The sequence below is a fragment of the Micromys minutus genome (genome assembly GCF_963924665.1).
Source record: "Micromys minutus genome assembly, chromosome: 22".
Classification (NCBI taxonomy): Eukaryota; Metazoa; Chordata; class Mammalia; order Rodentia; family Muridae; genus Micromys; species Micromys minutus.
In genome coordinates this window covers 16,369,321-16,393,897 of record NC_137957.1, presented here as the reverse complement: position 1 = coordinate 16,393,897, position 24,577 = coordinate 16,369,321, and the positions used below count along the sequence as shown (strand labels likewise).

At 46.1% G+C, this 24,577-nt stretch overlaps 1 protein-coding gene across 1 annotated transcript in view; it reads left to right on the top strand.

Annotated features, from left to right (window-relative positions):
• The window catches only part of CPM (carboxypeptidase M), a gene marked incomplete at its 5' end in the record, with an annotated part of 52,263 nt that extends 31,064 nt beyond the window's left edge, over positions 1-21,199 (top strand). Inside the window, 6 exons of the mRNA XM_080935758.1 lie at positions 3,857-4,029; positions 5,719-5,903; positions 7,064-7,234; positions 10,199-10,351; positions 13,850-13,998; positions 17,434-21,199. Of these exons, the coding sequence (XP_080791884.1) occupies positions 3,857-4,029; positions 5,719-5,903; positions 7,064-7,234; positions 10,199-10,351; positions 13,850-13,998; positions 17,434-17,676 (1,074 nt within the window). The 3' untranslated portion in view covers positions 17,677-21,199. The remainder of the gene's footprint in view (positions 1-3,856; positions 4,030-5,718; positions 5,904-7,063; positions 7,235-10,198; positions 10,352-13,849; positions 13,999-17,433) is intronic.
• Between the last annotated feature and the right edge of the window lie 3,378 nt (positions 21,200-24,577).

Genomic DNA, 24,577 nt, shown 5'->3' with positions numbered 1-24,577 from the left:
AGCTCAGGTGGGGAAGGACTTCTAGGGTTTTTTTCCAGACATTAATCTTGGTGTGGCTTTCTCAAGACTCTATTCTCCTGGCACTGTCAGAGGTAAGACTTTTATACCTATACTATACTATCCACACGTACAAACACAGGCTCACACTCATGAGTACATATATGCACACACATGCACACATACAAATACATTTACATAGATATACATGTAAACACACATAAACACATGCATGCACATACACACGCACACACACACACACACACACACAGAGAGAGCATCACTCCATTCTGCTGTTGGCTTGCTTTGGAGAAAAGTATAACCAATTCAAATCAAGCTTGAATACAAGCCACACCCACACCTTGACATAAGGATGTCTAATATCCTCATCCCCAGTGGGGCTGTCAGAGAGGAGGGAGGGGGACCCCTGTTCCTTCCACAAGCTCTTTTTGCTCTGTTTTAGAATTATTTTCTATCTTGTGCTTTTACATTTTTTTGTAGAGAGAAAAAAAAATTGACACATGCAATCTCTAGTTCCATAAACCATCTCCGAGTGTTCTTAGGAGGAAGTACTAAGGCAGCTCAGGCTGCTGAAGAACCCAGCACCGAGCCTTCAGCTTAGCCAACGACAACACAGAGGGCTCTAGTGCAGGCTCCTCTGACCTCGGGGCCCATGTCCTGATTCCTGTAGAAGGAAACACTCAGGCAGAATTCATAAAATTAATTAAACTGCAGTTCTGGAGGTTTTTGTTTGTTTGTTTTATTTTGTATATGTGGGGAGTAGTGGTTTTTTTCTCCTCCTCCTCCTTTTTCTTCTTAAGCTTTATTATGTCTTTTCTATCTTTCCATAATTCATATTTGGAAATTATATAATTTCCAATTTTCAAAAGAATTTTTTTACTATGGTTGTTTGCTATAGATTTTGAAAATTCCATCACATTTAGTGTTTGTTGGTGTTATTAGTGACTTGGGAGTGTCTGGCCCGCTGTGATGGTACCACCCCTGGGCAGTGCTTCTGGGTTGTATAAACAGGCCAGGAGGCAGCATTCCTCCATGGCCCCAGCTGCAGTTCTTGCCCCCCCCCACCCCCCCGGTTCCTGCCATGAATTCCTGCCCTGGCTTCTCTCATAATGGACAGAAAGCTGTAAGATGAATTAAAACTTTTCTTTCCCAAATTGTCTTTGGCGATGGAGCAGAAAATTAGCCAAGACAGCCTGGAATGGGTGTAAATCAATGTTCAGGGTTCCATGTTTATTAAAACAAGACCAGAAAGTTTGTCTTTCCAAATGTCACTTTCCCGGTTTTCATTTTTCTATTGCTGTCCTGCGTTCTCATGTAGGCAATGTGGCTTCGGATAGTTCAGTTCTTTGTTTGGGGATGTAGGCAGAACTAATGATTATTCCAGGCAGAGTGTGAGTTAGACTGCTCATCTGGTCAGCGTTTTCTCCGCCTCTCTTCGGGCTAACATGCCCAGATAGCCCGAGTTTTTGGCCATAAGCGGAATAATCAGCTCTCACTGCAAAACCTGTTCAACACTGCAAGTCTTCTGATTAATTCGGCGCTTGTACATTTCCCCTCAGCGCCTTAGGCCCTGCGTTTCTTACAATATAGTCTCAAGCAGGGTAGTCATGGCACATGCTTTTATCCTAGCACTAGGGAAGAAGAGGCAGGCAATCTCTGCGAGTTTGAGGCCAGCCTGGTCTATGCAGTGAGTTTCAGGACAACCAAGGCTACACAGAGAAACCTTGTCTTGACAAACAAACAAAAAGAAAAAAGAAAAACCAAAACAACAACAATAACTTCAATGTTGTAATGGGTTGATTGACAGTAATGTATTAACTATTTATTGGATGTCCACTGTGCCAGAAGCCAGGCAAGATAGACCAGAGGAAGGTCTGTGGGTCAAGAGGAAACAGGATCCCTACTCTGGAGGCCTGGGTGGAATGGGAAGGGTGGTTAGTCTGGGGACTATAGCCCATGTTAGCAACATGGGTGTCAAGTGTAATAGGGCCACACAAGAACCCAGCTGTGGAGGTCAGAGGAAGCATGTAAAATATTTGGGCCAGCATTTGAACAAGAAAGAGGCATATTTGTCATAAGTCACACAGACAGCAAATATGGCCCAATAAAGAAAACAACAAAAGGATTTTGTTTAACTCCCTCTGGGACGTGTGTGTGTTTGCCTCCACCTTTTCAGGATAAATGATGCATGGTTGTTTCTCTATATTTATGAGATTCTTTTTTTGTTTGGTTAGTTTTTTCTGTTTGTTTGTTTTTTAACCGTCTGTAGTTAAGCCCTGAGAATTTATTTTGAAATATTAAGACAGATATGTCTTGGATTATACACTTCCTTCCTCTAAAAGAAATGTTATTTTGTTCATCCATGAAGACAACATGGGTTCTCTTCAGTTTAAAAAAAAAATTATACTAGAAAAATAAGCAGAAAGAAGCAACTATTACTAAAAATGGCTGTTATTAATATTTTCAAAGATCCCTCTAAGCATTCATATATTTCTGTGGGAAGAGAAAAGGAGGAATGCAAATGATCTGGTGAGGTGGGGGAGGCTGGAGAGATGGCTCAGCAGAGAGGACAACCAACTAGCTGCTCCTGCAGAGGACCAGGGTTCAATTCCCTACGTCAACTCAAAACTGTCTGGAGTCCAGTTCCAGGGGATCCAAGGCCCTCCTCTGGCTTCACCAGAGAGTACACAGTGCACAGACATGTAAGAAAAGCAGCCATACAAATAAATAAAAAATTTAAATTAAACAAAAAGTTTAAGAATCTAGAATAAAATATGTGGCATATTCATCATGTAAAAACCTATTTAATTTAGTCAAATTTAATGTATTAGCCAGTGAGTAAAACCAGATGGGAAATTTGATATTTTAAGTTTCTTTATTATATGTTATTATTTATTGTGTATTTGAGAGGTGTGTGTGTGTGTGTGTGTGTGTGTGTGTGTGTGTGTATGTGTGTGCATGAGTGTGAGGAGGGCACACATATGTCAGAGAACTCACATGTAGAGGTCAAAGGACAATCTACTGGAATCAGTTGGTTTTGCTTTTTTTTTAATTATTATTTTTAATTGATGTGTGAGTCTTTTACCTGCACATGTGTCTGTGTACAATATTAGTGCCTGGCATCTGTAGAGGCCAGAAGAGAACGTTGAGTTCCCTGAAACTGGAGTTACAGCTGTTTGTGAGCTGCCACGTGGGTGCTGGGAATCAAACCTGGGTCCTCTGGAAGAGCAGCCAGTGTTCTTAACCACTGAGCCATCTCTCTAGCCCTGAAGCTTTACTTTTAATATAAACAAAAAATTAGCATGTTCAAAGAAAATCTAAACAATGCTGTGTATCTAATACATCCATGTGGCAGAAACTGAATCATATGTGGATGATATGCAAACGGTCATGTTCCACGATCATAAGAATGTGGAAATTAGAAAGTTACAGATACAGACACATAACACAGGTATGTAAGAGCAAAAGGAGAGTAGGAATGCTGAAACCTGCTTAAATCTTGAGGCCCACTGATATGATTAATAACATGCAAATCTAGTGCGAGCGCCTTGTTCTTGTCTCTTGGAAGGCAGGAAATGAAGACCACCACGATAAGAACTTCTAATTCTTTCTGGATTCACTCCTTCACACACATACCAAGAGCAGATGATTTACAAAAGAGACTGACCGGTCACAGAAGAACCCCAGCGGCAGGCTGACACTTTGCCACTGTTGGAAAGCTTGAAAACCCGATATGAAGTGTGGAGACCCCCTACAGGGGGATCTGCGCTTTGGAGAGTCATTTCTTATTCCTGACTGAATAACACACCCCCCCCCCCCGTTCCTCTTTTGCCTGCAGACCGTGGGGCGAGAACTGCTACTTCACCTGATCGACTATCTGGTCACCAGTTACAGGAAAGACGCCGAAATCACGCATCTGATCGACAGCACCCGGATCCACATCATGCCTTCCATGAACCCAGATGGATTCGAAGCCGTCAAGAAGCCCGACTGTTACTACAGTAATGGAAGGTAAAGATGGGCTGGTCTCCCACCAGGCTCCCATTCCGCCCAGCAAGAGGACTCACCTCACAGAGAAGCACCCCAGAGCCTGTGCCTAGCACAGGCGCAACCAGGCTGCCATCTTGTAGGATGAAACGTGGCGCCTGCCTAGTCCCTCTGCCTCTGCTGACAACTCCTCACTCTGTGTGCTCCGGCCTCTCTGATCTTCCTCCTGGAACTCCCGGGTGCTTTCTCGGATCAGGTACTGTGTATATCCATTTCCGGCCGCATCGATTGCCCGAAGAGCGTTCCTATGAAAAACCCTGCCCCGACCACGTATCATACATTTAGTCCCCTGTCCCCTGTATGCTTTCTCATCGTCTGGGACTTACCTCTATGGCACAATCTTTAACATACACGTTTACTTATTTGTGGGACATGGTATAGGGCATGCCGCTGTGGGGGTGTAGAGCTCAGAGAATAACTTTTAGGGGTTGGCTCTTTCCTTTAGCCGTGGGATGGGTCCTGGGAGTCAAATCTTGGTCACCAGGCTTGTATCGGGTACCTGCTAAGCCATCTCATGGCCCGTATTGTCTAATTTCTTATTTAATGTCTTTTTCTCCTCCAAACTGCAAACTACATAGGGTAGTTTGTCATTCTGCATCCCCCCCACCTCCCCTCCCCAACACCTCCCACACACAGTGGCTCTCAGCCTCCCTGATGCTGTGACCTATTAACACAGTTCTTCCTGTGTGCTGACCCCCAACCACAAGTTATCTTCATTAGTATTTTTGCTGTTATGAATTGTTATATAAATATCTGATCTGCAGGATAGCTGATGTGTGACCCCCGTGAAAGAGTTGTTCAGCTCCCCTCCCCAACAAAAAGGCTTCAACACATAGGGTGAGAACCACCTGCCTAGCATAATACACCGATCTTCCAAAATTGGCTTATTAACCCAATAACCTAAGAAGTGTGGCTCTTGCCGTGTAGTCTAATGGTGCATTTTGTTTCAAACCGCCTGGGAGGGGAGGTTAGAGTTTCCCCGGTGATTAATATACACATATATTTGCACAGTTTATAAATTTATTGAGTTTGCCAAAAATTAGTAAAATCTCACCACTGGGTTCCTTTCCTGTCCTAGACTAGTTAGGCCTGGTCACCCCAGCGTTCTGAGCAAGTCTGTATAAGGTAACCTGTTTCTGACCTTGGCTGCTGTGTAAGGAATATCGCCAACCATGGTGACCAGAGCCTTTTTATAAACTGTTTTATCCTGTAAATCTGGAGTTTGAGAAGGGCAAAGCAGGGTGGGTGTCAGTCTCAGGTCTGAGACAGTTAGCCTGGGGCCGTGTGTCTGGGCCATGTGCTCTCAGGGGGCCTGTCACCTGGGTTCCTCATTGTCCTACATGGCCCACATGTGGCTACCAGTGGTGCCTCAGAGTCTAAAAGGCACCATTCCAAGGACAGAAAGTCCCAGAATGCAAACAACTGCCCAGCCTTTGCATGTGTCACAGTAGCTAATGTCCCATCAGCAAAGCAAGTCACACAGTAGGGGACGGGGACTTTAGCTATGATTCATGAGAGGCCTCCAAAGCAATTATACACTGAAGTTGTAGTTACATCTGGGAAACACCTGGAACCTAAACCTCCAGTCTGTGCGCAGCAAGACCAACCCCCCACACACCCCAATAAACCCTGCAAAATTCTTTTCTCTTAAAGGGAAAACTACAATAATTATGACCTGAACAGAAACTTCCCGGATGCCTTTGAAAATAACAACGTAACAAAGCAGCCGGAGACTCTGGCAGTCATGACGTGGCTGAAAACAGAGACATTTGTCCTCTCTGCAAATCTCCATGGGGGTGCCCTGGTGGCCAGCTACCCCTTTGATAATGGTGTGCAAGGTAAGTGATGTCCCCTGCCCCTTGTCTCGCTCTGGCACACCTGAGCCGAAAGCACTGTGCCCGATGAATCCTGCAATCTTCACTTCTCTCACTGGACTAGAAAGAGCCTAGTGTCCCCACCCCTGCATAATCTTTCCTGTGATTGGTTTTGGGGGAGAAAAAGGATAACAATGAATCCCATGTGTGCCAGGGGCCCTGAAACAGACTATGTAGCTGAGTGATCTCAAGCTTCTGGTCCTCACAGACACACACCATCGGACAGTTTATGAAATACTGGAGAGGAAACCCAGGGGTTTGTGCACACTAGACAGGCACGGTGAAACCTAAGCTATATGGCCAGGTCTTCTTGTAATTCTTAACCAGTGGATGGACAGTGTGGATGTGACAGATGGAAAGCGACAGCCCATAACATGACCACCATCCGTGAGGCCTGACAGCCAGGTGCGGCTTGCGTCCCAGACTTAGGTTATGTGGCTAGAAGAAAATAAAGCCAATGTGGTTTATCTTTTCACCTGTTTTTTTGAACCGTGTGAGCAGTATTGACTGTTTCTAGCTCTTCTCAGTCTGTGGGTCACGACCCCTGGGGGGGGTGGGACGACCCTTTCACAGTGCTTGCCTAAGACCATCGGCATACCAGACATTTACATTACAATTCATAACAGTAGCAAAATGACAACTATGACGTAGCGAGGAAAATGATTTATAGCTGGGGGTCACCACCACACGAGGAGCTGTGTCAGAGGGTCCCGGCACTAGGGACGTTGAGAGCCGCTGCCTTAGACTCTGTCGGATGAGATGTGTTTACGTCTAAAAGCCAGCACTTTGGAAGTTGAGACCAGCCCGTGTACGTAGAGTTCGGGGACAGCGAGGACTACACAGAGAGACCCTGTCTCAAACAACAACAACTGAGAGTGTGGCTGAGGTACCTGCTGACCCCTGGCAGCATCTAAGGAAAATGGCCGAACTCCAGAGACTGATCGGCATGAAGAGCTGCCTTCATTTCTAGGCTGATTAGTCTGTGAACTGACACCCTTGTTCGTTAAAAAGTAGACAGAAGATAGAGGGGGTGGTCCTGGAGGTGGGAATGGAGACTGTTTGCGTGTGCCGTGATTGTGCCTGCCAATGTGTGTTGTACACGTCCCTTTGTCTTTCTGACACAGCTACGGGGACACTGTTGTCCCGAAGCTTAACTCCGGATGACGACGTTTTCCAACACCTGGCATATACCTATGCCTCTCGAAATCCCAACATGACGAAAGGGGATCAGTGTAAAAACAAGAGGAACTTCCCCAATGGGATTATCAACGGGTACTCCTGGTACCCACTGCAAGGTGAGCTCCTCTTCCTCATCCTCTCCAGCCGCCTTCGCCGGAAGCGCCAGAGAGTGCCAAAAGACCTTCAAGGCACAGTGTAGTCCCCCAGTCGGGTCTCTATCCCATAATATCAGTATCGCAGGAGCAGTGGAGGTGACTGATGGTGTGGAAGATGCAGGGGCGTGTTCCTCGCTGTCTTCTTCATTCTCTAAGACATTTATCCGTTTACCCTGTGTGCTCAGTGCATCCAGGAACTGTGCCAGGACAGAAGGAAGACACAGACCTCGCCCCCGGGTGGGGCAAATGTGAGGGACTGGGTTACCATTAGAGTAGGAAGAGAGATTTAGAAAAGCCACGGATACGTGAAGGAGTCTGCAGCCACAGCCAACACCGGCACCAGCAAAGCATTGTAGGTTTTAGAGGAAGGTTACAGTACTTATGTCCCTCCTACAAGGACAGCGACCCCTCAGCTCCCACCATTTACGCGCAGGCAGCAGTGGAGACAGTGTGGCCAGTCTTCTTCCAGAGACTAAAAGAGAAGTTGGATATCGGGAAGAAATGCTCTTCAGGCAGAGCCTAGGGAAGGGGTTCTGGTTTCCCCACCCGGGCAGAGGAGGGCTGATGGGCGTAGGGAGAAAGCTCACTCAGAGGGAAGGATATTCCGTGGTAAACCACTGAACCAGATATACTATCATGTCCTCTTGTTGTCCATACTGGGGATTGAATCTGGGGCTTTGCACGTTCTGGGCCAGCGCTCCATCGTTGGGTTGTCCCCAGCCCTCCTTTTACTTTTATTTTGAAACAGGGGCTTACTAAATTGCCCAGGCTGGCTTTGAACTGTCAAATCTCCTGCCATAGCCTCCCAAGTAGCTGGGGTTACAGGCAGACCTGCATCATAAGGTTTAGCACACTCTCAATGGAATGAGTTGTGTCAACAGAGGCCGGGGTATAGAGAAACCGGGACTCCCGCCTGGAAACTAAAAACCGTGAGGAGGGACTTAGGGAGAAAAGGCAAGAGAAGTGACCTTCCCTCCCAGACTAGCAGGCCTGGTCTACCGACAGCAAGCTGCAGCCTGCGTCTCCGCACACGGGACACTGCCACTGGCGCCTTCCCCAGCTGTCACTTTGGGTGCATGGGCTGTCTAGTGATCTAGCACAAACTGGTACTTTTGTGTCTGCGTGGCCCACTGCCAAGTTTCCAGATGAAGTAAATAAGCATAGACCACAGTTGATCGTGTTCAGGCAGTGAGCCCGGCTAGACGTGGAGGCACCGTAAAATTCCCTCTGCTCTTCAGGACCTGCTCCCGCTCACCTCAGGTCTCCAGCAGACTCCTGCTCCTCCATTTTCATCGCTACAAAGGACCTTCTGTTCCCCAGCACAACTGTCCGTCATGGTCCTGCGTAACGGCCAAGACAAAAATCCAGATGTGTGGAAATTCCCAAAGTTGTTACAAGTTATTTGCATGTGTGTGTGTGTGTGTGTGTGTGTGTGTGTATGCTTGCTCACAAAAAATGAATTCAAAGAGAAATACAAAATCCATAGGGTTAAAAGAAAGAAAAGAAAAAATATTTTTTAAAAATATTTATTTATTTATGTACTTGAGTACACTGCAGCTGTCTTCAGACACACCAGAAGAGGGCATTGGATGCCATTACAGATGGTTGTGAGCCACCATGTGGTTGCTGGGATTTGAACTCAGGACCTCTGGAAGAGCAGTCAGTGCTCTTAACCGAGCCATCTCTCCAGCTCAGAAAAAAAAAGTCTTTGTCACTAGAATCTAGGTTTATATAGATTATTTAACATTTTGACATTTTCTTTGTGAATTTTTATTTTTTCATTTTATGTATATGAGTGTTTTTGCCTGTGTGTATGTCTGAGAACCACATGTGTGCTATGCCACAGAAGCCAGAAGAGGGAGTCAGATCCCCTGAAGCTGGAATTACAGGGGGTTGAGAGCTGCCATTTGGGTGCTAGGAACCAAACCTGGGTCCTCTTACACCCTGAGCCATCTCTCTACCCCTTGAGCATTTTGTTGGATTTAAACTTCTCCAGTGCCTGTTGGAACTGAGAACACATGTATTTTCTGGGGTGGATACTGTATTGGTTTCTGTTGTCCTCGCTGGGACAAAGTGCCTGACAGAAGCATCATTTACCTGACACTTGCACGACAAAGGTGGGGGAGGGGCCTTGGCAGACCAGGAAACAGGCCACTGGCCAGACTGGGACAGATGCTACCTGCTGGTCCTATCACTGTGGCCCTACCTCTGCCAGGAGCAGCTGAGGACCAAGTGCTCAGACACGTGAGCTTAGAGGAGGACATTTCACATTCGAACCAGACCAGGTACTGAGTATATATAACAAGGTAGAATCTACTTCCATCAAAGTTACTATAGTAACTTTGACAGTGTGTCTCAGTGGTGAGCCACTGAACTAGTATGATGAGCTCAGTACAGTACAGAAAGAGGAGGAGGAAGGACTGCATTTCATCTAACCTAAGATGCCATTCGTACAAAATATAACCGACCACCAAGGAAATAAAATCCTCCCCCTTAAATACATGTTTTTCAGGCTGCCTCCGGTCCTCCCCTGAACCTCTTCTTAGAAATAGCCTGTATCCATTTAAAATGTAACCTCTGTCTTCCTATCACACCCCCAGGACTCTACACTCAGAATGCAACCTAAGGAGTGGGGACCGCTCTTGAAGTGTAGGATTTCAGAAGGGAGAGGATGTTTTCCCATCTCTCACATAATTTTGGTGCTTGACTCAGTTTTAGTCAGCTACCCTGTGGGACTCTTTGTGTCTGTCTGGTCACATGATGATATGTGAAGCCCAGGGATACGTGTTAACACAGCCTCTGCCTCTTTTCCCATTTCTAAGTACTTTGTCCCGACTGGCTGGTGCACACGTCTCCAGGGCATGTGATATTTGGCTCCCCTCCACCACTGGTCCTTAACAAAAGTGAGATGCGCTTGCTTTGCAGGGGGAATGCAAGATTACAACTACATCTGGGCCCAGTGCTTTGAAATTACCCTGGAGCTGTCCTGCTGTAAATATCCCCGGGAGGAGAAGCTGCCTTTCTTTTGGAGTGATAACAAAGCGTCTTTGATCGAGTATATGAAACAGGTGCACCTAGGTTTGTGTCCTTTCACTTCGTATAAACACACAAGGTGTGGGTAGAACCTTTGGGTTGAGCACAGATAAAACCTCTCGGGGCTTGGGGCTGGACCTGGTGTTCTATGTCAGGACTGAGGGTTTGTAGTCTCCGTGTTTTCTACTGTGTGTGAAATGCTGTGTCCAGCTGTTCCTAAGAGAGGATGTGTCCACTTGATTTGAGGGTGTAAAGGCCCAGAGTACCCCCAATTTTAAATATTGAATGATGTATAAATCTGGCAAGAGATCAGGAAAACGGACATACTCTTACAACATTTCCAATCAGAAGCCTAGTTGGAGCCCCGAATAGCTCTGCAGGTAAAGGTGCCTGAGCCAAACCCAGGGACCTGAGTTCATCCAGGAAGCACACAGGGTGGAAGGAGAGACCTGACCCCTGCAAATTATCCTCTGACCTCCAAACTCTCATGCCACAGAGCACGTGCCTCCCCAAGACAACAAATAAATAAACAAGCAAACGGGAAAAATGTGGCTGCCCCTCAAGTAACCACTGTGCTGGGTCCTCGGTTGTTCTAACGGTTCCGTGTCCTTTTCCCATGAGTCCTGGAATAATTCCCATCATAGCTCTCCCGATACTGATCCTCTAGTGAGTTACTCTGAATTCTTTTGCGAAGTTACCCTCTGTCCTGATCATCAGGGGCCTGCGACGGGACATGAATATGTCTCTGCCTCTCGCTGCCCCCTTCATCATCTTTTTCTCTAGCCATCGGGATTACCCTTAGAGCACTGAACCAGGGCCTTGTTTAATGGAGTATGAGTATGCTGATAAATAATAGCATAAGCCATAAATAATAGGAATAATAGGCATGAAATAACAGCGTAAGCATTGTTAGCATTAGTGCATTGAATTTACGAGTCCATTTAATTAGGCGGTATCAAGACTATCTTTCCATCTGCCTGCCCCTGTAATCTGATGTAAACTCATTTAACGGTAGGTTTATTAACACGCCAATCCTGCCCCCTTGTGGTTTAAAACAGGAATGTTTAAACTGTCTTAAACCACAAGGGGGCAGGATTATCAAAAGGACACTATTTCGAAATACTGATGTGGTTGTTACTACTTAATAGAAAGTCTCCCTCCACATTAGCGTCCTGTCCGCCATCAGAGAGAACTGTCCCTGGTCTCCGCCACACTGTGCATTCATGATACAGTTCACCACATGCAAGGAGACATGTGTGTCTGAGACCCTGCCCTATGTGGCAAAGAGAAGCCTCCGATGTAGTCCCACGTACCTGGCCTGGAGGACAGGAGCCAGGATTGTCACCAAGCTGTCAGGCTGGAGTCCTGTTTTCAAAGGTCACGAGAGCATTAGACTCGGGTGTGATCTGAAGGTGGAGTGAAAGATCATCCTTGCTGCACGCCAGCCCGTTCTATGGCTCCAGAAGGGCTAGCGGGGCTCCCAGAAGAATTCCATCTAAACCTGGGCTCTGTGGTATCGGTAGTAGAGGATGCACTCAGCGTGAACTGGGGAAGAGCGTCTTTAGGTTGGGAGGCCCAGGTAGTTTGCCTCATCTCTGGGAAGCAAAGTATGATGCTGCTGGCGGCTGCCCCAGCTTTCCCTGGACTCTAAGGCAGGTCTGAGCCTAGAGGCTGAGGAATGAGCCACCGCCCAAAACTGGGGAAGCACTGAGCTCCAGAATCCCATTGGGCCACGAGGTAGCTCTTTCCTCAGATCCAGAGCAGGGCACGTCAAGGTCATCAAGTTTGAAGGAGAATTCAAGGGCCTGCCCTGGCTCCCACTCTGAATGATGACCAGGTTGTGCCTTCCACCATCTTTGGACTAGACAAGAGAACTTGCTGTCTTTGCTTACTGGCTGGTGTTGTCTTCCGCTGTCGGCTGTTCTCTCTCCTGCTGTAGCAGCTCTTTCTGAACCTTTGGGTCTTCTGGTTTCTTCAGTGCCTGACTTCAGCACCTGAATACACGTAAGGACAAATAAAAACGAGACTTTGAACAAAAATACAAAAGGAGGAAAAAGACAGAAAGATAAGTTTGTAGAGTTAACCTCCGTAGACAAAGTGGAGAGGAGATGGCCTTTGATAACCCACTCCCTGAGCCAGGAACTGAACCAGAAAGGGATGGGGGGGCGCATCTAGGTCAGGCGTTTCTTAGTAGTTGAGATAAAGCTACTTTGTTGCTGATATCAAACCTTCATCTTTTCTCTTGGTCTTTTTGAGGGGACACTGTTTATCTTGTGTCTAGTGTTTTTCCTCGAAGTAAATAATGGCTGAGTGGAGCTCTTTGGAGATTGTTACCATTGGGTTGTGTTTTGTTTTTCATTCATGCCATTAGGCATAAATGACGTCACCTTCAGATAATCCAAGTTGTCACTGGAGGGAACAAATTAGAATTATGGCTGGTGTAGTTCCGGGGAGGAGTTTCCTGCGGTGTGGAAAGCCCCAGGTATGATCCTCGAGGCTTGGAACATTGAAGTGTTGTGTAATACAGTGCTTTAGTGTGGAGTCCGGGGCCTGCTGTGGACCTGAGATCCGGCCGGCTATATGGTTGGCTGTAGAATTAATGAGCTTATTTAAGGCTTATTTGGTCCCTAGAACCATTAAAAAAAAAAAAAAAAGGAGGAGGAGAAAGTTATTTTAATCACTGAAAGCCTATTCTTCACGTTGCAATGTTGTTTTGTTTTGCTTTGTTTTTCAGTCTTGGGGATTTAAACCCAGGGCCATGTTTATGGTGCTTAATGCTAAATAGTAATTGTGCCACTTGGTGTCACCTCAGCCCTGTGGGACTCTGGTAACGTTGTCAGCTTGCAGAGCTGATGTAAGGATCCACTGAGAACATGCACCCACAGCCCTCGGCATCCAGCCTGCACCAAAGTATTTGCTCAGTGGACAAGGGACACTGCTGTCAGAGTTTTGCTTCCCACTTAGTTTGCGTTGGTGTGAAGACAGACTTTTGAAATCCTTACATGACAACTGTCCTGTAAGTTCACGGTCTTTGTTTGAGGTTCTAAGGAATTCTCCCCACCACCATTATGTGTCAGTACAGTTTGATGATTAAAAAAAAAAAAAACAACTTGGAGATAGCAGGAATGGATTATTGTCGTTTGGATAATATGTGCTATACACTGAATAGCCAATAACCAGCAATTAAAGCTATAAACCAGGCTTGCAGCTCAACTGTGATGTACCCTCCTTTCTTGAGCACAGTTAAGACAGATAACAAACGCTAGGGATGTGTTTCTGAAATCACTAAAGGAAATATCTGTCATATGCCGTAAAACCTGTTATTTACTTTAAATAAATCTTTCAAATTGTATTATTATTGTGGCAGAACCCATGGAGAGGGCGTTCAGTGGTCAGCTCTTTGGGACATCTTTTCTCTCCTCCCACTTCGGGCTCTAAGGATTGGATGTAGGTCTTCAGGCTTCTCCACAGAGTGTCCTTCCCTGAGCCATCTCACTGACTGGAAATACGGCGTTTATATCTAGTTTTCTCTTTGCCTCGCAGGTGTAAAGGGTCAAGTGTTCGATCAGAGTGGAAATCCATTGCCGAATGTGATTGTGGAAGTCCAAGACAGGAAGCATATCTGCCCGTACCGAACCAACAAGCTCGGAGAGTATTATCTGCTTCTCTTGCCTGGGTCTTACGTGATAAACGTAAGTGGGCGAGGCCTGGTTTTATCTAGAATAACCTTGGGGACAGCGAGGCAGAAGGCAAGGTGAACATCAGACCCGCCCTAGGAGAGGAGTGGAAGACAGAAACGACCCAATGGGAGAACATCACGTAGACAGAAACGAACCAATGGGAGAACATCACGTATAGCCTAGAGGTTGTGACACGTGACTGTGATCCCCGCACTCGGGAGGCAGTGGCAGGTAGATCTGAGTTCAAGGCCAGCCTGGTCTACAGAGCAAGTTCCAGGGCAACCAGGGCTACAAAGAGAAACTTTTTCTTAGTAGGGGAAAGCATGTGCCTTCCTAACTGGCAGATAATTCTTCATAGAAGCCAAGTACCGTGTTTTTCAGTTAAGTATGTGTGTGAAGCCAAGTACCATGTTTTTCCGTTAAGTGTGTGTGTGTGTGTGTGTGTGTGTGTGTGTGTGCGCGCGCGCGCTGTAGCACACTTTCAGAAGTCAGTGAGCAGTGTTGCAGGTCAGTTCGCTCCTTCCAGCAGAGACTGAATCATGCTGTTGTGCTCGCTGGGCAAGCGGGTTCACCAGATGAACCATCCCACCAGCTCAAGATGGCTATTCTAATGAACGCGGGTAACCTTACCAGTCAGACCAGGAGGAAGCCAACATAAATTAAGGTTCCTTGCATGTAGCCCTGCCAGAGAAGTCAGAGGAGCAAATCGGACACCCCAGGGCTGGAATGAATGAATGAGGGAGAACTAGGAGGATGAGAAAGGAAGTGGTTGGAAATGACCCCAGAGGAAAGAGGGATGTACCCGGTAACAGCCCTAGCACCCAGGCCTGCCGGTGAATTGAGGGTGGTGGGGGGAGGCCAACAAGCACCCGTGTGGCAGGGGACCTCGAATGAGAAACCACAAGCTTTAAATCCAGTCCGGAGAGCTCTCCTGAAAGTGACTTATTTGTTCCGGAGAAGCTTGTCACTTTTCCTTGCCATCCCAGAGCCACTGCTAAACACCATCTCAGCGGAGGAGCTGGTAGCCAGCTTGGACTCTGGCCGAAGCCTTGGTGCATCTTGGGCGGTCCCTCAGTCCACAGATTGAGCACAACTGCCAATCAGGAGCTTAGCCAGGTGGTGACAGAGGCGCTGGGAGGCCCAGACCTACCACTCACTCGCCCAGTCTTCACAGCCCCAGATGCAGGTTCCAGCTTCGTGTGTGTGTGTGCGTGTGTGTGTGTGTGTGTGTGTGTGTGTGTGTGTAACATATATAGCAAAGTCTGTGTGTGAAAGGCTCACAGGAAGTACCATATGGAATTGGGAAAGCATAAAGAATTTATTCTCAAGTCAGGAACAGGACAAGTTCAGGAGGTCTTAGCAAGCACAATTAGGCAAGGGGAAAAAATGGGTATACAGCTGGAAGGTAAAAAGTTAGTTATCTTACAATGCCATCATGGGTTTTATGCTTAGGAAAAATCTAACTTTCATCAAAGAGCAGCTGAGACTTACAAATGAGGTCCAGGAAGTTCCAGGCTGAAAAACAAAAAAAAAAAATGAATATGGGGGAAAAGCCAGTAGTATGCACATATATCAGTAGTGAACTTGGTAAAAAAGAAATCTCGTCCACCATAACTACAAAAAAAAAATGAGATATTTAGAAATTAACCAACAGGGCTGAAGAGATTGCTCAGTGGTTAGAGCACTGACTGCTCTTCCAGAGGTCCTGAGCTCAAATCCCAGCAACCACATGGTGGCTCACAGCCATCTGTAATGGGATTTGATGCCCTCTTCTGGCGTGTACAGAGGGCAACAGTGTACTTATATGTAATAAATAAATCTAAAAGAAAGAAAGAAAGAAATTAAGCAACAGGTCCTTGCAATAGAAATTGTAAGCCAGGTTAGGCCATGCGTGCTTTTAACCCCTCACTAGAGCAGCAGAGTTCTAGACCAGCACTGAGACTGTCTAAAGAAAAGAAGCATACAAACCACAAATAAACACAATTTTAAAGAACTCACGAAAAGGACAAGCACCCCAGGCGTGGACCAGAAGAGTCGATATCGTCAGGGTGAATATACTTCCCACATGATCTGCTATTCCCAGATCTATGTCTGCGATTCCCACGGAAAAAAACAATGGCTTCACAAAAACACATGCGTGTGAGTGTGCTTGTGTGTGTGTGTGTGTGTGTGTGTGTGTGTGCACGCGCGCGCTCGTGCGAGCTCCTGCACTTGAAAATGAGAGAGCCAGTTCAAGGCATTTATGTAAATCGGTGGCTTTTTTTAGGTAGGGCCCCAAAGGCACACAAATTAAGACAGACAAAGAGAAACAAACTAAGGAGTATGGTATGGCAACAGAGCCCACAGCAGATTGTCCCCGAATCTTCAGAACCAGGAGGAAAGGTTTACAAGTGGCTTCTCCATTAAGAAATTAGTTTCTGGAATATATAAAGCATTCAAAAGGAAGCCTTTGGACTAGAGAGATGTTTCAGTGGTTAAGAGCACCAACTGCTCTTCCAGAGGTCCTGAGTTCAAGTCCCAGCAACCACATGGTGGCTCACAACCATCTGTAAAAAGATCTTATGCCCTCTTCTGGTGTGTCTGAAGACAGCTACAGTGTACCTATATATAATAAATAAATCTTAAAAAAAAAAAAAAAAAAAAAAAAAGGAAGCCCTTAATGCCAACACTGCCCAGAGGCAGGTGGATTTCAGTGAGTTTGAGGTCAACCTGGTCTACTTCTAGGCCAGCAAGGGCCTCAAAATACAAAGCAGTCACCATCTATCTGAAGATTCACAAGACAAAAAAAAAAAAAAAAAAAAAAGTAGTTTTTAGAACAATTGAAGATTTTAAAAGAATGCGGTAGAGGGGTTCAACCCATAGACCAGCTCACAACCAACCATGCGCGACTCCAGGTCTAGGAGATCTGCTGCCCTCTTCTGGTCTCTGTAAGCACTGCAAGTGCAGGCAAAAAAAAAAAAAAAACAAAAAAACCGCACCCGCACCCGAGCACCTTTTTTTTGTTTTTGTTTTTTTTAAAAAAGGAGGGGCGGGGAGTGAAGTAGAGTTTACACCTTAGGTCAGTGATAAGGAGAATAAGTGGAGAAAGAATCTACTTACAATCTTGATATCCAGTAAAGATGCTATAGGCTTGGTACAAAGGAAAGCATCTTTACCCCGGCTGGCTGAAAATGACTCTGGTCATCTGCTTCCTCCACGCGGTCCTTTACTTCACCGCATGCTGAACCCGTCTGTGATCTTACTTCATCTTGTAATTCTTGGTAGCAGCATTCGCTCCCACGGTCTACATCAGAAGACACTGGCAACTTTCGGGGCGCTGCCCTCCCCCGCAGCCCAGGCCTGGCACATGCTGGAAACCGATGCTCGCCCGCTCGCCCGATCTGTCTTCAGCGTTGACCCCACACGCATCTGAAATCACTCGAGTAATTGTTTCTTGTTCCTTCTCAGGTCACAGTCCCTGGACATGACTCATACCTCACGAAGCTCACTATCCCAGGGAAATCCCAGGAATTCAGTGCCCTTAAAAAGGATTTTCACCTCCCATTGCGACAGCAGCTGGATGTCATCTCTGTATCAAATCCCTCGTGCCCAGTGGTTCCTCTGTACAAACTAATGCCAAGCCACTCCGCCGCGACAAAGCCTAGTTTGTTCGTCTTTTTCATGGCTCTTTTGCACATACTTCTCAAATAAAGCAAAATGTGAAACTCAACCCCCATGACGCCCTGGAATCAGGGATTGGCTACTCCAGTTTATGGACTGGGATGGTCTCCACTGTTGTCCTTAAGAAAAATGGATGTTTCCAAACCTGACCTAGAGCCACCTACAAAATGGATCCTCAGTCTGGATAAAATGGAGTCACTGCCTAGCAAATGCTGCCCACGGCCACTCCATTCCGAGAGTCCCAAACACTTACAAGAAAGTTCAGAAGCAAAACAGACATCCCTACAAGAGAAACGGTTTGTACACGGAGAGCCACAGGGATCAAAGCCGCAAGGATAGACACTTTCTGATCACCTGATGTTATTCGACCTTTCACGGGTTGTATTTGTAGAGAGCTGATAAGGCCTATAAGTGGTTCTCCCCAAAGGAAGAAATTTCTAGATAACAGGACTAAGAGCATTTACTCTTGCCAATGTTCTAAGAACAGATGAGAGGAAAATGGGCGAATAGTCTATGTGGCTACAGAGCCCGACGGATGAGGTGGCCTCTGTCTCCTGTGCCGCGCTCCTAGCCTCCCTGTACCCGATGCCACAGTCCTATGAAGATGACCCCTGTGTAACCCTAGTCTCTTGCCTGAGCCTCAGACGCAGCTCTGGCTGCTCACCAGACACACCATCCTGAATATGGACTTGGGCTCATCCTGTTGACAGTTGAGAGGCCATGCCAGGCTGTTCGGACCCCATACCCAGTCCCTGAAGGCAGCTGTATTGATCCTTGCCAGCCTCTCCAGGTCACTTATCACCCTCACTGCTAACCCATCTGCTCATGGGCATCTTCCAACCAGCTGCCCAAAAGCCTGCTCCCTAACCACAGCACAGTGCTCGAAGCCCCAGGTCTGGATGCCTTTCTGATTGTGCCTTGCCTCGTTTCCTGCATGGAACTCCATTCCATGGGGAGGCTACGAGCACCAACTGCTCTTCAGAGGTCCTGAGTTCAATTCCCAGCCACTACATGGTGGCTCACAACCATCTGTAACGGGATCCAAGGCCCTCTCCTGGTGTGTGTGAAGGTGGTGACAGTGTGCTCATCCACATAAAGTAAATTTTTAAAAAAAGAAGAATTCTAAGCATCGTCTTCAGTGGGGAAGGCCATGGAGTTCCGGGTGGCCGGGTTCAAGGCTGGTTCTTCAAAGAAGCTGGTTTTGACCAGTGAGTTTGCAGCACCGTGGTGTGGAACTACTCCGAGCTGGCCTTCTCTAGCACGCCTTGAGCGCTTTAAGATCAGGATCTATCTACTTGAGAAACTTCATGTCTCAGAGCGGAGCACAAAATAGGAAATAAATGGGTAAGGAGCTGTTTCAGCAACCTGCACCAGACCTTTCCAGGACTCTAAGGGTTTGAGCAGTTTTGTGAAAATAGGGTTTATGTTTGTCAACATTCCGCTCACTACACATACACACAAACACAAACTTGTCATGCGCGCATCAAAAAACAAACTCCAAAGGCAGCAAGTGCTAACACTATAAGGCTGGTGAGAAAGGCATTTGCTATCTCTTAACCTGCATCTGCACTTCCTTCTAGGCCAGAGAATCAGTGAAAGTAACTTTATTCTAACACATCGTGAGAAGAGAAAGCTGGGTATGGTGGCACACACCTCTAATTCCACCACTCAGGAGACCGAGGCAGACGCATGTCTTAGTTCTAGGCCAGCTGGGCCACAGAGCCAGACCCTGTCTCAAAAGTAAATAAAAAGGATAAATACTGAACAGGAAAATCAGCATTAACTTCAGGGTACAGGTTTCTGAGTGCCGTGCTTTTTCCTCAGGAAGTAAGAACATGCGGGGTTCAGTAGGCAATGAAGGCTTGAGATTCTAATGAGACACATGGGCACCCTGGTGCCCTTTCTTGGTGCCAAACATAGTCTATATTTTAATATTAATAGTATGCATAGCTTTTTAACCACTTCTAAACTAGGAAATAGCACGAGTATCTTGATCATTTTATTTAAATAAGCATTAACTTATATCCGGAAAGCATGTATTAGTAGTTCAGAAGGGGATCTGGGTATATTACATTTGAAAAATATAAGTTGAAGCCGGGCGTTATCCTGCCTCTTGGGGGGCTGAGGCAAGATCAACACACTTCAAGACCAGCCTGGACTACAAGTGAGACTCATTTTAGAAAACAATAGAATATCTAAGCTCAAACTTGGTTTGCCATCAGCTGGGTGTTCTGAGTTCTGACTGGCCTTTTCCCAGGATTGTGTGAATGGAAATGAGCTGTTTGCTGAGTTCGCTGAAACAACTTACACGTACACGTGTCTTACGTGACTAGCCCAGGGCTTTGCACACGGCCATTGAGTCATGCTACGTCTTTATTTTGTTACTTTTTGTTCAGACACAGCGTCTCCCTAGGTTGTGTAGGCTGGACTTGGAACTCACCATAATCCTAACTGGCTTTTGGATCGGCCTGCCTTAGCCACTGGAGTAGCTACTGTAGGCCTGGACTGCTCTGTTCATCGTAAGGTAACATTACTTAAATCAGAAATCTGTATCAAAACCCACTGTAAAATCACTGAAACAGGGTGAGGGGTGCGGCTTAGTGACAGTGTGCTCCGCATAGTCAAAGGCTTGGGTTCGACCTCCATTAACTACCCACCCCCCAATCACAAGACAAAATATGACCAGGGGACTATCCTGTGGCCCTCTGCCAGGTAGAGAAAGCACAGAAATACTTGGGTTAATAACTATTTTGAAAGCATTATACCTTATTAAAGGTGACCTGGAAACTGAATTACTTGTTACCAAGAATCGTATCCTTTTTGGGGAAACTTCCACAAAGTGCCTAGTTTATGTGGGTACCATCTTTGAATTGAGATGGTAAAATCCCAGCACTCGGGAGGCAGAGGCAGGTGGATCTCTGTGAGTTCAAGGCCAGTCTTTTCTACAAGTCCCAGGAGAACCTGGGCTATACAGAAAAATTGTATCTGGAAACGAATCCAGGTTTCTCAAACTTGAACTCTGCTTGTATTAAAATGGTGCACACCAGCTCTGCTTTCTGACATATGAGCTGACACCAGGTTGAGAAGCATCTGATTCTAGGAGAGGCGCACAAACCCATGTGACATAGCTACTCTCCGACTGCAACAGGGGCTTAACTCTCATCCCACAAGAGGGCAGCTAGTGAACCTGTGTGAGCTCACTTCTGCCTCCCTAGTCACCTTGGGCACGGGAAAGAATGATGAATGATTAGAAGAACACGGTGTTCTCCATGCCTATGACAGACTCTACAACTGAGTTTGTTCCGGACTTACATCACTAATTAGCAGACACTGTACAGTCTCACAGACTGTTCATTCAGTCATGTGGGGTTTTGTTTCTCCAGCCTTCTAAGTGATTCTTGTCTTAAAAGCGATTAAAAATGCTCAGATTGAATGGGGCGGCATTGGCCCATGCCTTCAATCCCAGCACTCCAGAGGTAGAGGCAGATGGATCTCTGAGTTCAAGACCAGCCTGGTCTATAGTGTGAGTTCCAAGACAGCCAGGGCTACACAGAGAAACCTTGTCTCAGAAAAATAAATAAATTCTCAGATTATCTAAGATTTAACATTTGCTTGGGAGGGATGATGGCTACCTCTGAGCTTATTTTATTTACGTTATCTGATTATCAATAAAAAATATTCATATAGGGAATGTTGTCTCTGTTGGGATTCTGTAAACCCCCCCCTCAGTTACCTAGCAACAGCCAGGTATACCCCACCCCTCAATTACCCAGCAGTAGCCAGATATGCTCCGCCCCAGTGACCTGACACTATAAAAGGAGCTGCTTGACCCCTCCTCTCTCTCGTGCTCTTGTGCTCTTGCAGCCTTGCTCTCCCACCCCTAACCCTTCTCTTCCCTTCCCTTCTCTCCTCTCCTTCCATGTGCTCATAGCCGGCCTCTACTCCTCTACTCTCCCTCTCTTTCTGCCTCTACCACCCTCTTAACTCTCCCATGACCTGAATAAACCCTATTCTGTACTATACTGTTGTGTGGCTGGTCCCTCAGGGGGAAGGGATTCCCAACATGGGCCCCCAGAGGCATCTCCCTTGCCCTCAGGCCTCGCCGCACCTCCATGGGCCATATGCCCCCCCCCCCACTCTCTTCATCCTTCAGCACCACATTGGTGCTGAAACCCGGGACGTCATCTTTTCACAACATTGGTGCCCCGTGACTTATCCTTTCAGTGACTTTTCCTTTCATTGGTGCCCCGTCATCTTTTCCTTACAGTCTCTATTACTATTTTGTTTGCAAACAAAATCTACACTCTAGAAAAGATTGGAGAAATGGCTCAATGGTTAACAGCACTGACTGCGCTTCCAGAGGTCCTGAGTTCAATTCCCAGCAACCACATGGTGGCTCATATCCATCTGTAATGAGATCTGATGCTTTCTTCTGGAGTGTCTGAAGACAGCTACAGTGTACTTATATATAATAAATAAAATCTTTTTAAAAAGAAAAGACTGCCACATGAGGTTGGAGAGATGGTTTAGTGGTTAAGAGCACTGACTGCTCTTCCAGGGGTCTTGGTTTCAAATCCCAGCAACCACATGGTGGCTCATGATCATCTGTAATGTGATCTGATGCCCTCTGGTGGGTCTGAAGAGAACTACAGTATATTCACACAAAATAATTTTTTTTTAAAAGACTGCCTTAAATATACTCTAGGAGTGATCAGATCTAAAGTCTTAGGCAAGAATATTTTAACAATATTCCCAAAAACCAAATGATCCCTCCAAGACGGTATATGCTATTTACGGCATACACTGAGTTAGGTTGAATTATATGGCTGTGTGTTCCATGGACAAGATGACTGACAAGGGTGTCTTCAGAGCAGGAGTCTGGGAAGGAGCGTTTGAGGAGCTTGCTCAAGACCTGCATTCAGTGTCCAGTACCACAGGAACACAATGCTTCAGAAGATTCCAGTTAATGTAGTAAAGAATCTGAGAAATCATGACTCCCAAGTATACTTAGGCATGGGGCCATTTGCTAAATAATTAGCCTACTGTGATCTTAGATTTCCAAACACATTTTGGAGAATCATAACAAAAAAATTGTCGCAACTAATGAGTTTTATTGTTTCCCAGCTGCTTGTTAAAACACACTGCATAGTTGTAAATAAGGAATTTGCTTCCAGGAGGAGCTGGGACACTTACGGGTCCTCACCTCATCAATAAAAATCTTGATTGTGCTTTGTGGTCAAGGACAGGTTGGTATAAGTCCACATCTATCTCCAGAAATGCTACAAGTGGGATTTTATTTATCTGTCTGGGTGTTTTGCCTACTATGTCTGTGCCACTAGTGTCCCTGGTGCCCAGAGGTCAGGAAAGGACATTTGATTCCCTGACCAGAGCTGTGGGTTACAAGCCATGTGTGGACTGCAAATTAAGAGTAGCCAGTACTCTTAACCACTGAACCCCCTTTGAGCCCCTAAATAGAAATACTTGCCAGTTTTTCAAAGGTAAATATATTGCATATTTAACTAGCATGTGTATTATGTGTTGTCAGAGGATAATTTTAAGAAACTGTCCCCGTTATAATTATTTAATCTCAATTGGGGGTTTTACTCCACCATCACCATTCAGTTCCCAGATAGAAGACACAACTTCTATATTTATAAGCCTTTAATACCCTGGAGCTTGGCAGATACCTACTCTCTAAGCTATTAAAATCTACCTCCCCATTAATAACCCCAAGTTAGAACTTGCCACATTCCCTCTGGGCAGCTTTTAACTCCAACTGCCCATGTTTTCATGACTCACCTACCCCATGGTGTCTTCTCTCTCCATCTTCTCTCTTCTTCCTGCCTCAGACCCCAAACCCCACCTGTCTCCCACCCAGCTGCAGGCTGTAGGCATCTGTACTGGCTGGTTTTGCTTCTTGGTGATGAAGTTTGCAGGAATAGAAACCCTAAGACAGCATCTTAATTCACCAATCAGCAATAACTTGGAGAGCATCATCTGGGTCTAAATGATAATTTCCTGGTTCCTGGGGTCAACCAAGGCCAGTATTTAGCATTACATACATTACATGCATTACAATACATAGCAACAGACCAAATCTAACAGTCTACCTTTCCGCAGTTTCATTTCTGCCATGATGTATGCATACTGCAAGTTGGCTGGCCAGCAAGCTTCCAGGTGGTTCTGTGTGTCTGATACACTTAATGCTGATTCAAAGGTCACTAAAAGAGTAGCCCATCTGTGATCTTGATTTTGGCCCCCCACTAAAGAAAGCTTATGAATATTTTAGCAGTAAAGGTTTTGGGACATGGAAGCTTACAGTCCAGCAGTTGTTTTAGAGTGTGAAAAGCAAGCAGTGGTTTCAGAGGGATCCAGAGGATGTGACTCAGTTGGCAAGTGCTGCCCAGAATACATCAAGTCCCGAGCTTGATGGTATACAGGGAACCACACACTTAAGAGGATGTAAAGGGATTGGTAATGTCTTAGTCAGGGTTTCTGTTCCTATACAAAACATCATGACCAAGAAGCAAGTTGGGGAGGAAAGGGTTTATTCAGCTTACACTTCCATATCACTGTTCATCACCAAAGGAAGTAAGGACTGGAACCCAAGCAGGTCAGGAAGCAGGAGCTGATGTAGAGGCCATGGAAGGATGTTACTTACTGGCTTGCTTCCCCTGGCTTGCTCAGTCTGCTTTCTTATAGAACCCAGGTCTACCAGCCCAGGGATGGCACCACCCAAAATGGGCTGGGCCCTACCCCTTGGTCACTAGTTGAGAAAATGCCTTACAGCTGGATCTCATGGAGGCATTTCCTCAGCTGAGGCTCCTTTCTCTGTGATAACTCCAGCTTGTGTGAAGCTGACACAAAACCAGCCAGTACAGGTAATACAAGGCTATCTTTAGCTACTTCAAGAGTTTAAGGCCAATTTGGA